General features: G+C 32.0%; 1 protein-coding gene across 8 annotated transcripts in view; it reads right to left on the minus strand.

The window, feature by feature from the left end:
* Nucleotides 1-10,986: 10,986 nt before the first annotated feature.
* LOC143071327 (G-protein coupled receptor 35-like) overlaps nt 10,987-16,600 on the minus strand; it is a 94,730-nt gene continuing 89,116 nt past the window's right edge. For 7 of the 8 annotated variants that reach the window (XR_012976874.1, XR_012976870.1, XR_012976871.1 and 4 more), the window contains one exon: nt 12,333-12,470. Coding sequence is in view for 1 of the 8 variants with exons in the window: in XM_076245569.1 (XP_076101684.1) it covers nt 11,339-12,470 (1,132 nt within the window). In the remaining 7 variants the exon portion in view is untranslated. Of the gene's footprint in view, nt 12,471-16,600 lie in introns of all 8 variants that reach the window. The other variant, XM_076245569.1, reaches the window with a different exon arrangement.

The raw sequence follows: 16,600 nt of genomic DNA on the forward strand, positions 1-16,600 counted from the left end.
ATTTTTTTATAAAAAATCTTTTCATTATTCTGCAAACCCAAGTATGGAATAATTCACCACTCGAAATAAAAAAAATGTTGTAATGTGGAATTATTCAAGAAACATTGTTATAAACATTTTTTTGAAAATTATATGCAAGTCAAATAATTGTTTTCCTTTAACAAAACTTTATCAAATATTGCCATTTATTGCCATTTGTATATTTCAATAATTGAATTGAGTATATACTAGTAATATATATGTAGGACTCTAAAGTGCGATGGGGACGCTAAAGTGCGATGGTCACGCTAAAGTGCGATGGTATACGCTAAAGTGCGATGCATCCACACGCTAAAGTGCGATGGTCCGCGAAAGTATAGACGTAAGCAACGTAGTTTGATTATGACGTTATCAGTCGTTTATACAAACCAAAAATGAACATGCCGGAAGATAGATTCAGAATATTTTATTAACAAGTTTTACAATAAATGTCCATGACTTTAATACTAGTAATTGATTTAAACTTAACCGTTCTTTGTCAGCTGTAGCGCAATGTTTATTTTTTTTCGAGTGCTGGAAGGACTTGTATTCTGTAGTCAACAAATTTACCAAATACATACAAAACAGTATACGCATACTTATCCTGCTTCTATTAGAAGCAAACGGATACATTTGAAGCATTGTTTATGTGGCAGTTTACTTTGTGATCCTCGTTAAAATGCTGTCGACGGTAAAATAGACATACATGTTTTCATGTGTGAATTATAAATTTTCTGCTTAAACATTTATTTGTACTGTACATGAAAATAAAACATGTATTTGTTCTCGCTAAGAAAAAGGAGAAAGCTAGGCGAACATTGCATTTCTCTCGCATTTGACATGATTAAAAGCTTATAAATAAAAAAAATAAATGTTGCATATTCCGACAATGAACGAATTTTGTATGTATAATTTTTCAATGACGACTGTAAGGGAGGTTGTAACATTGGTGTGAACGACAATGTATACCAATTACCCAAATATTCAATACCATGAATACGCTCCAAATTGTTAAAAATTCATTTTACATGAAATTTAATATTTTGCGACACATAAATTAGTACCTTTATAGCAATTATTACTTGGTCGAACTTGTTTATTTAGAAACAATCACTTAAGCCTACCGGAAAATTACAAAGCCTATCACATATGTTATACCTTAGCATACTAGCTTTTGCAAAACTTTTTTAACCTCGATGTTTTAACCCCTCGAATCTTATCCTTTGGACCATCGCACTTTAGCGTAATACACCAACGTACTTTAGCGAACAAAAAACCATCGCACTTTAGCGTGAGACACCGTCGTACTTTAGCGTAGACCATCGCACTTTAGCGTGACCATCGCACTTTAGAGTACTACATATATATTGTAATATATATTGTATGTTAATGTATGAATGTATGAATGTTAACTTTATGCATGTTTTTTGTTTGAGGGCCTTAATGAAAATTGAACAAGTTTTAAGTAAGTAACCTTCTTTAAATAAAGAATTTTATTTATTATTATTATTATTATTATTATTATTATTATTATTATTTAAATAGTCCGACGAGGTGAACATCAAGAAAAATATTTCTTTAAAGGTTTGCTATCTATTCTAAGTTCTAACTAAATTGAAATTGTAAAAATTCAGCAGGTAATGAGAATAAACTTTACGAAAATCGTGACCACAAAACAATAAAATTTTAGATATTTCTTCATCTTATTGTGTCTTTTTTTTATATATAAAAATTGCCCGTAAAGTAACTGGGTAATAATTTTTCAGAAATATAGATTTTAGTTGAAATGAAAGGACATCTTAGTTTTAGTAGGATCTCATTTTTTTATGCTTGGAATTACAGCAACTGGACGTCATATGTTAAACGTTGACGTCACGCCAGGTATGCGATACGGGTTTAGCTATGCGATATGGGGTATGCGATACAGGGTATGTGATACAAACTGGAACAAAGAACCTTTATTAGATACACAAAATAGCTGCATTTTGTACTTAATATATGATAAAAGACAATATATCATCTTAGATTATTTAAAGGCAAAACACAATATTTGATGAATTACTTTGATTATTAAGAATTGATAGTCATAACAATTAGTAGATGTGATATATCTGTTCACATTTAACTATTGTGATTGGGTTCCATAAATATTTCCCCAAGAACTATAAATTAAAGAAACAACAGACACGGCTTCTTCCGCCTCATTTTTAGACATTTATCTTGAATTTGACTTACACAGTCATCTCAGTACCAGAATCTATGACAAACGAGACGATTTTAATTTTGAAATTATAAATTTCCCCACCTTAGTAGCAATATACCAACTACACCTGCATATGGGACATACATTTCCCAACTTATTCGATATCCAAGAGCTTGCAGCTCCTACTCAGACTTTGTAAAACGTCATCAGTGTCTGAGCAGAAAGTTAATGAACCAGGGGTAGGTCAAATAACGTCTCGTCCTTTTTCTAAAATAGTTCTTTGGAAGGTACCAAGATCTTGTTGATAAATATTCTGTATCAACTTCACAAATAATACATGATGGTCTTGATGTATAGATTCTGCGTACTGACTTTGTTTATCATCTTAACAACATGTTATATTGTTTTTATTTGTCTTTGTTCTATTATTAATATTACGTTTACCGTTGTATTGTTTTCTGTGATATCTTTTTAACGTGGCTCGGTACTCATACATCCCGTCAATGTATTTGTATTATCTTTCATTTTTATTGGTGTGTTTTGTATATGCGACTTTTTGCGTTTCGTTGGTTCTTATAACGTGACTCTGTACTTTAAAAGATCCTGTCAGTATGTTTTTTTTCTTCTATAATATGTTATTATGTTATATTTCTATTTTAAATAAGAAAAATTATACGTATTTTTAGTATAAATTAAAAAATACGTTGAACCACACACGTTAAAATTATTTAATCACATAGTGAAATGAATTTGTGGATTCTTATATAAATTCTATAGAGCATTTGGACTATTTTAAATCTCGGTCTATTTCTGAAATATATTCTTACACACTTTTAATTTTTTTTAACCCTGTATGCTAACATTGCCCATGTGAAATTTTAAAATTGTTTGTATAAACATTGAACGACAAAAATATGCGACGTATAAATTTTCTGACGTCAGACACGCGGAATTATTCCTTTTAAAATTGTAACACGTTGATGACTGCTGTACCCATATTTTAACTATTTTATTTATTATGTAGGTTTAATTTACACATCATTGTAAATATAACGGAATTTGGTGAGACTGTCGTACAAAGTGAGAGGTTTAGCGCTGTAAAACCAGGTTTAATCCACCATTTTCTACATTTGAAAATGCCTGTACCAAGTCAGGAATATGACAGTTGTTGTCCATTCGTTTTTGATGTGTTTTGTCATTTGATTTTGCCATGTGAATAGGGACTTGCCAATTTGATTTTCCTCTAAGTTCAGTATTTTTCTGATTTTACTTTTTACACCAACTATTGAATATTATGTAACTAAAATGTAGATCTTTATTGTGTAATCTTTTATCCCGTAAGAGTCCTATGATATCAAAATTACTCAATAATTCAAGAAATTAACACATGAATGATAAATAAGAAGAACAAAATACTGCCTGCGGACGTCTTGCTTTTGACAAGTGCATTGCGGATTCAAAAGATGATTTGTGTGCTTTTAATTGTACCCTTAGTCTAGGACAGTGTGCTTTGAAATTAGGACCATCTCGGACCATATGAAAACATTATTTCTGTTAAAGTTGTTCATACTGTTCATACTCTTTGACACTCATCTTTTTTTATTCTCTGAATTCATTTCCTATAATCCGGTTTATATTACTACAAGTCAAGTTTGAAAAAAGCAAAATTAAATGCTAAAACGAACAACCATGTTATGACAAAAACTGCAATACGGACGGTACATGAACACGTCGATGTCAATTCTAAGACTTAGAATAGTTCTTCCTACTTTCTATCCACCCAGTACTAGGGATGTAGGTGTATGCAAATAAACATTTGGAGTCAGAATAATGCGTTCTGGTAGGTGACACGTCTGTGTTGGTTTATTACAACACACGGATTCATATCACATTCTCATTTGGAATATGTTTTTTTTTCTGATTGCCATAAGACATTTAACAGCCAGCAGGCAATTACAAAAGCCGCATTTGCTTCCTTTGTCGCATTATTTTAGTTCTACTTACCTAAAATTAGAAATGCACGAACACTTTGGACTCCTTGTACAATGTATGTAATGTATTTTGTGTCCGATTTATATACTGTGTCCAAAGGTGAGTTGGCATTATAATATGACAAATGTCGTATTAATAAATAAATGTTTGGCATTTGATTAGTTAAAGTAAAAAACATAAATCGAGAGTGTTCATGATAATCTGTTAACTGGCAAATGCCAGAAATCTGTGATATTTAACTTTTTTATATATGTCAAATGCTATGACATCTAAAAAATTACTAAATGGTAGATCTGGATATGTTTTTTGTTTTTTTTATTTTTTCATTTCAGTACAAAAAATATGTTGCGAACCAATATATCTATAAAAAGGGAATGTTACCAAAATCAAAATAATAGAATAATACATTTTCATTTATAAATATATTAAAAATATGAGTCGGAGTTCCTTCAAACACTTGTCCAAAACAATCAGACCGAAGAAACCAGCCCCTTTAATTTCACATTAAGATATATTGATGATGTTCTTTCCATCCACAGTCAAAACATTTATGATTAGGTTCCATTAATATCCCCCAGAACAAGAATTTATAGAAACAACAAACACGGCTTTCTCTGCCTCATATTAAGACTTGTACCTTAACTTTGACACATTAGTACACGGTCATCTCAGTACCAGAATTTATGACAAACAAAACGATTTTAATTTTGAAATTATCAATTTCTCCCGTCTTAGTATCAGAATATCTACTTCACCTGCATATGGGATATACATTTCCCAACTTATTCGGTATTCAAGATTTTGCAGACTCCCCCGTGTCTGAGCAGAAAAATGACAAGCCAGGAACGTCTCATCCTATTTCTAAAAAATGTTCATCGGAAGATACCAAGACCTTGCTGATAAATATTCCGTGTCAACTTCACAAATAATACACGATGGTTTTGAAATATAGATTCTGTGTACTAACGTTGTTCTTCATCTTAATAAATTGTTATAGTCTTTTTTTTATTTGTTATTTTGAATACTCATTATACTGTTTAGTTCATTTTTGGTGATATCCATTAGAGGTGGCTCTGTATTTATACATCCCGTCATGGTGTTATTATGCTATGGTAAACTTTTGTATTCTTATCTTTCATTTTTGCTTAATTAATTTTCTTTATATCTAAGCGTTTTTGAGTTTCGTTGTTACATAAGACGTAACAATACTTTAACAGTTTAGCCTCTTTTTTTTGGTGATATCCATTTGAGGTGGCTCTGTATAACATCCCATCATTGTGTTATTGTGCTATGGAAACTTTTTGTAATCGTGTCTTATTTTTGTTTATGTACGTTGTCTATAAATCTTTTTTGTGTTTGTTACATTTGACGTGGCTCTGCACTTATACATCCCATCATTGTGTTATAGTAAATCTATGTATTCGTGTCTTTCATGTATGCTAATGTGCTTTGACTATATGCTTTTTTTCAGTTCCTGTGTTATTTATTTGTTTGTTTTATAATGATCAAGACTATAACACAATGTTGACTGCTGTAGCCCATATTTTGACATTTTTACCTGTTGAGTCTGTTGATTTCTTCACACTGTTGTCAAAATAATGGAATTTTATGCGGCTGTCATCCAAGTGAGATGTTTAGCTAACTATAAATCCAGGTTAAATCCACATGTTTTTGTTATTCATTCGTTTGATGTGTTTGAGATTTTGATTTTTCCATTTGATTAGGGACCTTCCGTTTTGAATTTTCCTTGAAGTTCGGTATTTTTTTTATTAAACTTTTTAGTATCACAAGTTATAAATATGAGAATTGGCATAGGTGCATCAAATTAGTTTGTTTTCAAACGAAGTATTACTATCCTTATCAAAGTCGTCCTGAGTGCAGAACATTTTAGTGTTTTTTTTTTCTTCTCTAAATATTTAACAAAGGATGCTAGTGGACACATTGCCATGCATCCTAGCACCTTCAGGTTCTTATTCCTCAGTTTGGTCACCCTGGTGATTTTTAGTAAACTCTGATGTACCTTTACATACGCAGCGCTTCCCCGAATTATTAGTTCAAAATTAATGTAAAAATCAGACACTTTCATGTTTTACACGTTTTCCTGTCCCTGCGACAAAAATACAGAACGAGTTTAAATAACACCTTAGTCCAATAGGTATGTTTGGATTAAGATATTGTGCAATTTGTATAATTCTTAATTGTGTGTGTTTTCTTGCTATAGATATAAGTATGAACAGTAAGGTGTACAATATGATATATGAACTTATCTTTGTGATTTATTTTGAATTTTACAAATTAAATCTGTTTGGTGTGTACTCCTGTCATATTAGTCTTTGTTGTTTCTTTTAAGAAATAATGTATGTCTAGACGACCACAGCAAGGCAGAACATAACACACGGTGGGTATGGTTGTCCTGCGAGAGAACGTTCTGTGCTAGTGATTTGGTCCTGTCAGGTGCTGGTGGGTCCTGATTCTTTGCTGGTGGGTTTGTTTACATTGTATCAGAACGGCAATAAAACGACTGTTTTGTTGCTTAATTTTTCTCTGATGCGTCATAAGTACCAGGCAAAGTATATTACAGCAATATTATATTGCAAAAGTCGTGCAAGTTTGTTAAACGGAATTGTCCTGACGCTGTGCTGGTGATAAGAAAAACGGTCCTGGTTCTGTGCTCCTATGTCCTGGTTCTGTGCCTTTATATTTTAGTTAAAAGTGGCATATATTCAAGATCATTGATGCTGTACTGTTATTGACTAATAAACTGTTGTCAGCTTTCTTGAAATTGACATTGTTGTGAATCTGTTTACTGTTATTATGAGAGAAAAAAATACCCCTATTTTTAATTTTTTTTTAAATTAACTGTAATCTTATTTATTGACCTGTTAATGGAACCCTTCTTGCCCCCTTTTAAGATAAGAAAATATGTTTACGATTTTCGGGATTACGATCATTTTGCAAGATCACCAAAATACGTTGTAATTTATACAATACTTATATAAAGTAGATGATGTGGTATGTTTGTTGTCAATGGACAAATTTCCATAAGAAACCAAAGAAAGTATGTGTTAACAACCATACGTCATCGTACGACCTTCAACAATAACCCATAAAATAAAAATGTAAAAGGTTTTGCATAAAAATGGAGAGCAAAAATATAAAACAAAGGACTTTCTGAGCGTTTGAATCATATGTCTTTAGCAGCTTAAAACACATTTGTTTGTGAACAATTAAGTGCTGACTATAAGAATTTTTTTTGGGGAGGGGGGATAAGTTAGAGCGAGGTTACAGTGAAAGTTTTAAGCTTGGAATAGTTTCCCATAACATTTAAAAGTTGTATTTTAAAAGAAAAATGTATCTAATAGCTTTTAAGAATCACTTGCTGTATCTGTAAGATTTTTGCAACATAATTTTTTTGTCTGAACGGTTATCAGGTATTTTTTTTCGAAAGTTCGATAGAACACTAAAAAAAATTCACTATTTTATGAAAGGGCAGACTACAAATGTAGAATATCTCAATTTCAAAAATTAAAATATCTCGTAGCTTCATACTACCAATTGAGTATAAAACAAGGATATAAGTTTAAAAAATAAATTCTTAGATTAAACACCTACATTTAACTTTAAAAGGTCATAACAGTTTAAAACAAAACAAATCTACACGCACAAAAAACTGGCCTAGTTTCAACTGGTTATCAACCCGAATCGCTATAAGATCATACCTAAGCTCACCTGTGTCGAGGGGTCGTGTGAGGTTCATGTATTGTCTTGGCGTCCGCAATTACAAAAAGATCTTTTCTGAAATTACTTGACCAAATGTTACCAAATGATTTTTCAAGAGTGAATCTAGGAAAAACAATATTCATCAACAAACATGACCACTGTCTGTTAAAATGTATTAGAGTTTTTAGTTACAGCCGATTCCATTGAGTATGTAGGCAAAGGTTATATTTTTGGTTAGCTTACTTGTTAGCTAAATCGTGAAGTCATTGTTAGGTAAGGTATACTACCCTCCTTTCGAAGTAGCCTGGTCCTACAGACAGAAAGATGTGTCATTTATCGGACTAGTCTACTCTTAAAGTAGGGTAGTTTACATAATCTAAAAATGACTTTTCTGTTCAGCAAGCAAGATAACCAAAGATATTTCCTTTGTCTACACACTCATTGAAATCGGCTTTAATATTGCAAGAGTTCAAGCAATTAGGGCAAAACTTACCGAGTAAAAAAATCAAAATGACAATGTCTATCTACCTTGCACATTTCAGAAAATTCAGATCAGATAACGAAACTGGGTCCAGCAACATTTATAAGCAATTTAAGATTTTTACCCTCACAGTTTCCATTCACCACAAATATTCTCGTTACAACGAATCATTTTAAATACAAAAATACCAGTTGCAACCTTTTGTTTATCTATTAATATATGTATACGGATAAAGTTATGAAAGGCAGCAGGATCACTAGGGTGAGGAGTCCATGTCATCTGAAACAAATGCTAAGCATAGATCTAGAAATCGACAGATAATCATGACATTAAAAAAACTCTCCTCTTTTCGACTTTTTTCGAACAAATTGACACATAAAATGGATTATATAGTATTGTGGAATTTTTAACTTGAATGTGTTCAATTCATTGGTTACACCTTTTACTAGGATAACAATCCTGTCAAGTATGAGCTGGGTAAAATATTTCAGAAAAGAAGATGGAAATGTGAAAGTTTCCGTGCGTCAGGTGCAACAGCATACGAACAGCTAACATGCCTCGTCAGGGTGGAAGCTAAAAAGTCCACGAAAATTTGATTTAAAACCTTTATTCGTTCCAACAAAGTTATAGAGATTTTGTTGAAGATTTAACCATCTACGACAACAAGAATTTTTTTTTTAGAATTTACAGCTCTTCTATTAATATATGCAAAGCAAACCATTGATAAAATTGCTTGCTATGATTGTTTGGATGTTTGTAAACGACAGGTAAGTAGTCTGTTTACTATATACTACAATTTGTTTGGACAATAAACATTAACTTCAATTTCTGTCAGTTTGTATTTGTCCAATCAAATCCCAGTATGTATTGAAACTCCGCCTACCTATTGTTTGAAAACATCCAAGCAAACATAACAAGCAAGTCAATCAAAGTTTTTTTTGCATGCTTTTATAGAAGAGCTGTACTATATAATGCAAAGAAGAGTTTAAGTCTTTCGCCAAAAAATACTATCAATTTCTTTTTGTCATATGTAAACTTCCGTACCATTTCCTTCCATTCATGATCATTAAATTGAAATATTTCTTGGTACCTTCTTAATTCCTTTATAAGTCTTATGTAAACATAATAATGACAATAACTGTTGTGAGCACAAGATTCACTGCACACTTTTAAAGTTCTGCTTCATCAAACATTAAAATGTTAACTTAAGTTTTAAGACTTTTTTAATCGACACGATTAGGATTTTTGTATATGAGAACATGGTTTATCTATTAGTTGAAAATGCGGCTTTGAACTAGCTTTCAGTATCTGCGAGCATTCGTTGTTCAATAATGTGTGTCTTTGTGTTATTATTTTATATGATAAATTGTTGTGTTGGTACACCACTGTAACAATGAAGGAGGAAATTAGGAGGGTTGGTTGGGTGGAAGTGGAGAGGGGTATGCGGAGCGCTAACAAACATGTCTATGCGGCATGGGCTTTGATCATTGTTGAAGCATCAATGTAAGGGGCATTTAATATCTTAATAAAACTATTCTTATTTTAGATACTATATATTGTTATCTGATATTGGACGACAGATGTTGCCCTTTTATGTAATTATGTAATACAAGTTACGATCATTTGAAAACACACATTAAACAGCCAAATGGATGCACAAGAGCTAAAATAGGAGTCATAGGTCCTATTGACAACAATTATCTGCCCAATTTTATTGATTTTGTAACATTTGTTTCAAATATGACCAACTTCTTATACGAAATCACCAGCACCGTATCAGGACCCACCAGCACAATGACAGGACCCACCAGCACAGTATCAGGACATGAATAAATTGAGAAAATGCTAAATTTTAATAAATTGCAATGTTTTTTCACAAAATAGTTTTGTCGTGTGGATTGCGGTGTAGAAAGCGGACTCTATGAGCATTTTTGTTTTATTTTTTCAGTGCTAGATTTTCTGAAAATGAGCATTTTTGTGTTACGCTTACTGAAACAGTTTAGAGAGTCAACTTTTTAATGGTTTACATATGAACCCATAAGAAACAAAATTGAAAAATCTCAACTGTTTTCTTCCATTTTTTATGAGTGAAAACGTCAAAAATCATCATTTTCGTCTTTGTTTACATTTTTTCATTGATCACCAGCACCCGTCAGAACCGAATCACCAGCACAGAACGTTCTCTCGCAGAACAACCATACCCACCGTGTAACAACATACTAACTTATATTTAGATTATAAAAATTGAGAATGGAAATGGGGAATATGTCAAAGAGACAACAACCCGACTAAGGGGCAGACAACAGCTGAAGGTCACCAATGGGTCTTCAACTCAGCGAGACAATCCCACACCCCGAGGTGGTCCTCAGCTGGCCCTTAATAAAATTGTGTACTATGTGCACTAAAGTTTAACATGTATATCGATTTTAGTCCACACATGTCTTGCTTTAAATACTTGTTTTTAATCAACGTGTATATGTATGACATGTACGTGTAATTACAATCATTTTTAAGCTCAATATGTTGTACATGTACATATTCAAAAAGAATGGATGCAATTGATAAGACTACACACAATTAAGAATACATTTAATATTTTAATGTTGAACAAAAACTGCTCGCTTCAAAAAGATTGTGCGTGTGATTCATGTCGTACGATTATGTATGTAGATACACTAAGCTAGAACTTATATACATCTCAACTAGAATATCTAGAAAAGAAAGCTATTCATGTAGTGCATTCTGAAAAAAATAATTGTATGAGCCTGTACAATGGATATAATCAGAAATTTTTCAAATGGAGTAATAAAAAAGTATATTTAATTTCAACATCCTAAATAAATTAAGACGCGTATCCAATTTCCATCTCCACCTGTCGGACATGTAAATAACAACGTGCAGCTTCTATTAGCTAAATACTGGATCTATATTTGGGTAGCATGCATCCCATTACCGTTAGTTGATACAAGGCTGTATTTTGTTTTCTCACAAGACAATGTGGAGTCCTTATCAGAAAATTTTCTGCAGCATTTATCAATCCTCAAAAACGAATTTACTTGTTGGCGATAGTACTTCCCAGTGATATAATAAATAAAGAAATAACATGCACTGTTTGATAAACATATTTCCTCCACAACTTTTCTTATTGCGATATACGTGAAAAAACTCAGCCAAACTGGATCAGACTCAATCCGTTCTAAGCTTAGCAAGTTTTCCATTTTCCCATTTGGCATTTCGTTTTGAATGGCATATACTACAGACGCCGGTAACAGAGTACAAATAAAGTAAAATGACACTGAAAGGAGTGTAACAGTAGACGTTTGACTTCCACCAGCCGTAACAGCGGGTCCATGAGAAGTTATCCTCTTTATTTCTCTAATAACTAAAATATTAAACATCAAGACACAAAGGGGGACAACTAAGAAAAACATAATTTCTGTACTAGCTGTCCAGATTGTTTGAAACTTTTGGTTTCCATCTTTTGAAAAACACTCCTTATATATTGGATAATAGGTCCACAAATCAGCTTGGACACAGGCAAAGCCAACCGATAAAGCGGTCAAGCATGCTATGACAATAATAGCTCTTCGGACGGTACAAAATGTTTCCTTCTTAAACGGATGACAAACAGCAATATAACGTTCAACGGTAAAGCCTAGCACCAGTAACGGCGCCAAATACTGAGGAATAATTGATAAAACGTTTAAAGTTTCACATAATACCGGTTTGTTATTTGTTGGTATGTCCCACGTGTACGTTAACTCCACAAATACAAAATGAATGATAAGTTGAAACATATGTACAATAGCAAGTAATCCAAGATAAATAGCTGATGAATTTTTGCGACTCTTTCTTCCAAGCCATACTTTTGCAGATATCGGATTTCCGAAAAGACCTATAATGTACCATATTGGAGATACAATTCTGTCGATATATACACTGTAAGGCTCAAATCTTAGAAGAATTTCTGTTGTAGAAGGCCGTGCTATTTCGGATATGTTTGATAAGAAGTCACGTGTCGTCAAGTTCTCAAACAGAGTTGTGTTTTCCATTATTCTGTTAAAAGAAAAAAAAAGAACATACATAAATAAAAACATACCTACACCAGTGTATTAACATTTGAAGTTTACGCTACGTTTAATAAAACCTGTTGTCATACCAGTCCAAGCAAGCATAATAAGATTTCCAAAGCTACTTTGGCTACTGTGAAATAATGTCATTATTGAATTTTTGATAGCACAATTTATAAGCTAAGATCATTTTTTTCAGGTCAAATAATAAGTATTTGATAAATTACCCTGATTATGAAGAATCAATTTTATAACAATGAGAAGATGTGGTATGATTGGTTACATGTAAATCGTTTATTGAATATTAGGCAATGTTTTCATTAGTTGAGTCCACTGATAACGAAGAGTTACGCAAATATCAAAGTAAAAAACATGAAAAACCATAGAAAAAAATACTTCCCTTAGTCTGCCCCATTTCGACATGTACGTTATAATGGATATTGCGTTATCCAAAACTTACTGCATATATTTTATAACTGACCTAAATCAATAAAACAAATCTCCCTAAATTCACATTTTGTCCTTAAATTGTTTCATTTCTCATTATCTTGTAGCGTTTTTCCGAGGGAAAAAAACAAGTTGTCAAATTATGAGATTTATTTTACAAATTAGAATTGCAGATTATAAATCAGCACATGTGTTGCAAGTACAAATCGGATTTAATAGCATGTAAAAGGTATATTATCACCAATTTTCCATCACTTACAACTACAACTCTATTCATAATCATACATAATCTTTTAATTTACATTTGGTTTGTGTTCACAATGTCACCCAACAAGTGTAAATATATATTTAATTTTAAATTATTGATTTATTTTAGGTTTGTTTTATTTCTAAAATCAGTCATGTTCACTGTAGCTCGATTTCCCGTTTGAGTTCCAAAATATATAAAAGTAATCTACTCTTACAACAACACAGCAGAATTGATTCAATACTCAAATTATAATAAAAAATATTGAAAATGTTGAATATCGAACAATTTTTGGAAAATGACGCTATCAGCGGCATGTTTCCGATACCATTGACCAGAACTAACGGAAGTCGATTATGCTTCCGCCTACCGCACTTTGTTTCATATTTACAATTTTACAAACTAACTGGAATCTACTTGTATTACGCTACACTCGAACAAAGTGTTGTAGTCGAGCGGGAACCAGTTTACATACTTTATTCTATTTACAGAAAAAAAATCTTGACCTGTCCATATTTTCTTTTTATTATTAATGGTATTTGGAGCTATCCCTTTGTTATATTTTTCATATTTATTCGAGCTCTCACTTTTATGCACATGTCTTGCAATCGTAAATCATCCGTATGTATAAATAGATCCGTTTTGTTATGGTGTTGGACTTTTTTACACTCCAATGATCAGCAATCGCTAGACAAAATAGTTCTCCTAAATAATGTCAGCCTTTCTTACCATTTCAACTTAAAAACCTTTAAAAAAGTATAAATAGGAATTATCTTGATATCCATTGGATAGATACTGGTCTTTATCCAGATTTACGAAGATTTTAATAATTGGAAATAAGTAATACGGTTATACCCACGCGGTGTATGAATCGTAGTTTGTATTTTTTAGAAAAATGTAATTGCAAGAAAAAAATTACATTACTTAGAATACTTTAGATCATTCAGGTACTCTTTATGTGTATATACAAAAACAGCCTAATGAAACTGACAGAAAACAACGTTAAAACATGTATTTAAAACCTGACATATGCCGTCTGCGCATGCGCGTACGTCCCATAGCATCGTCAATTGATGCCATGTAAGAAAGTGACGTTATCCAATCAAAATGAACGTTACAAACGTTGTTGCATTAGAATGGATATTGTAGATCATTTAAATAGTCTTGACTTATTTATTAGTACAAATTAAAGAACAGTTAGTAGTCATTGGATATTGTAGATCATTCCAGTAGTCTTGATCTATTTATAATAAATTGGTAAAAAAAAGCAGCCAGTAGTCATTGGATACTGTAGATCATTCAGGTAGTCTTGACCTATTTATTTGTAAAAAAAAAAACAGCCAGTAGTCATTGGATACTGTAGATCATTCAGGTAGTCTTGACCTATTCATTTGTACTAAAAAAGCAGTCAGTTGTCTTCTTCACTTCACACACACACATATACGAATATCAATTACGAGACATGTTGCAATGTTAAACTAATTACGGTATGTGAAAATCAAGACTTGCAGAAAAAATATCCCAATATTAGAGACAGTGGCGTCATTTTTCCTCAGAGCTTTCAGCTCTTTGATTAAATGAACTATTTAGTCATAACATTGACACTATATACAGGCTTTGTTTTAATGTCGATCTGTTATTTTAAGGGAACCATTCATATTAGTCTAGGAAGATTTGGTAGAAATATACATTTATAGTTTACGAGTCAGGCACTACGATCCTCCCTGATCTGAGAGATTATGTTCGTTTTTGAAACATGAAAATCCACTCTGTCCGTAAACGTTTAATTCTTGGTAAAATGGAAATCATGCTGCAACCACATCTGGTTTCGCCCGTTGTAAAACAGTCTTTCCCTATTCATATTCCCGTTTGTTCAAGTGCCAGTCAAATTATCATTTCAATGGAAACCCACTTAAGTTCTACCTATTCGATATAATGTATAATTTGTTCATATCTCGAAATTGCTCAAAACATTCGAAACCGCGCGTTAACCATCAACTATTTATATCTACGAAAAAGATTAGAAGTTCATCTGAAATTGCGAATATTCGTGCACTAGTGCATACCTCCGTAATTATTTTTCTGGCGACAGAAGCTCAGTCTGCTAAAACCTAAGGTCGATTATTGAAATATTTTGCAATGTCTCTATCCAACAATCTTTTTAAACGGTTTAGGCAAACATTTACACACGGAACTAGTTTTGTTTTCCTTTTATTTCTTACATTAGGATTTCCTGTTCCCATTAAGTTAGTTCAGTTTGGAAAAAATTCAACGAGAACCACCAAAACATAACACAAAGTTCAATAACCAGAACAATTCATTCGTTAAATTCTGACTAATCATATGAAGTAAGGAATCGGACTTTATATAAAGAACTATTTATAAATCTACATGTACTAGCATTAAACATACTCCTATTACATTAAAACTTACAGCCTTTAAACCAATCGTACATCACTCTCGTCACCAATCGTACATCACTCTCGTCCATTTTATTGTTTAACATTGTTTACTTTCTTTAAAAAAATCTTTTATAAAGACACGTGTAAAATATTTGCATAGTTATCACATTATATCACTCTTTTCGTGTAGTTTTTAAGCAAATCAAAAACTACTTTTGGAAAATCATATTATTCATCAAAAACGTATCTAAGCAGTCGCTTAAACGCTTAAACTAAAACGCAAAACAAATAAAAACAATAAGACATACAGCTGTTGCCTAAACATGAAGCAAATGTTCAGTTTATATCAAGATATATTTTCTTGTTTAATAACACAAAAACATGCATTCAACATCCGATTTTCCTCTTCTTTTCAAAAATTTAAATTTACATGTCGTGTATTATTGCCAAAAAGTCATAGGACTTCTTTTAGTTATATTCATTATTGCTGTGTTTCTATATTGGAAGGAACAATTTTAATACTATACTATCTATTATAACCGCAGATTATGGCACAAAATTTGCCAAAATACATAAAGTTTTTAAATCGTACATATACCAGCTCTTGCTAATATTCATATATGTTATTGAACACCCTTTACAATGGTTTAAAAAAAATCGCCCGCTTGTAAAATTGTTGACAAAAGTTAATATCCAATCTTGGGATATAATTGGCATTTTTTGTACATGATTTAAGAATCAAAATAACTTAATACATGTATCTAGATGTTTATTTTTAGATTTTTGTTCCGCAGTTCAATATAATGTACTTCTTAACTTGTCTGTCGTCAAAATGTTTATCTTTTTACTTCCAAAGCCTTAATATTAAATACTTCAGTAATACAGGCATGTCGTACTGGTCGGCAAAACTGTTGCGACCAGTTCATCAGTAGAAACATAAAACCATTACACATTTCTTTTATCCTGTTTTGGAGAATTGTGTTTTAAAAGGTTTAACATACATGTACATGTAGTCTGATT

The sequence above is a fragment of the Mytilus galloprovincialis genome, chromosome 4, assembly GCF_965363235.1.
Source record: "Mytilus galloprovincialis chromosome 4, xbMytGall1.hap1.1, whole genome shotgun sequence".
Lineage (NCBI taxonomy): Eukaryota > Metazoa > Mollusca > Bivalvia > Mytilida > Mytilidae > Mytilus > Mytilus galloprovincialis.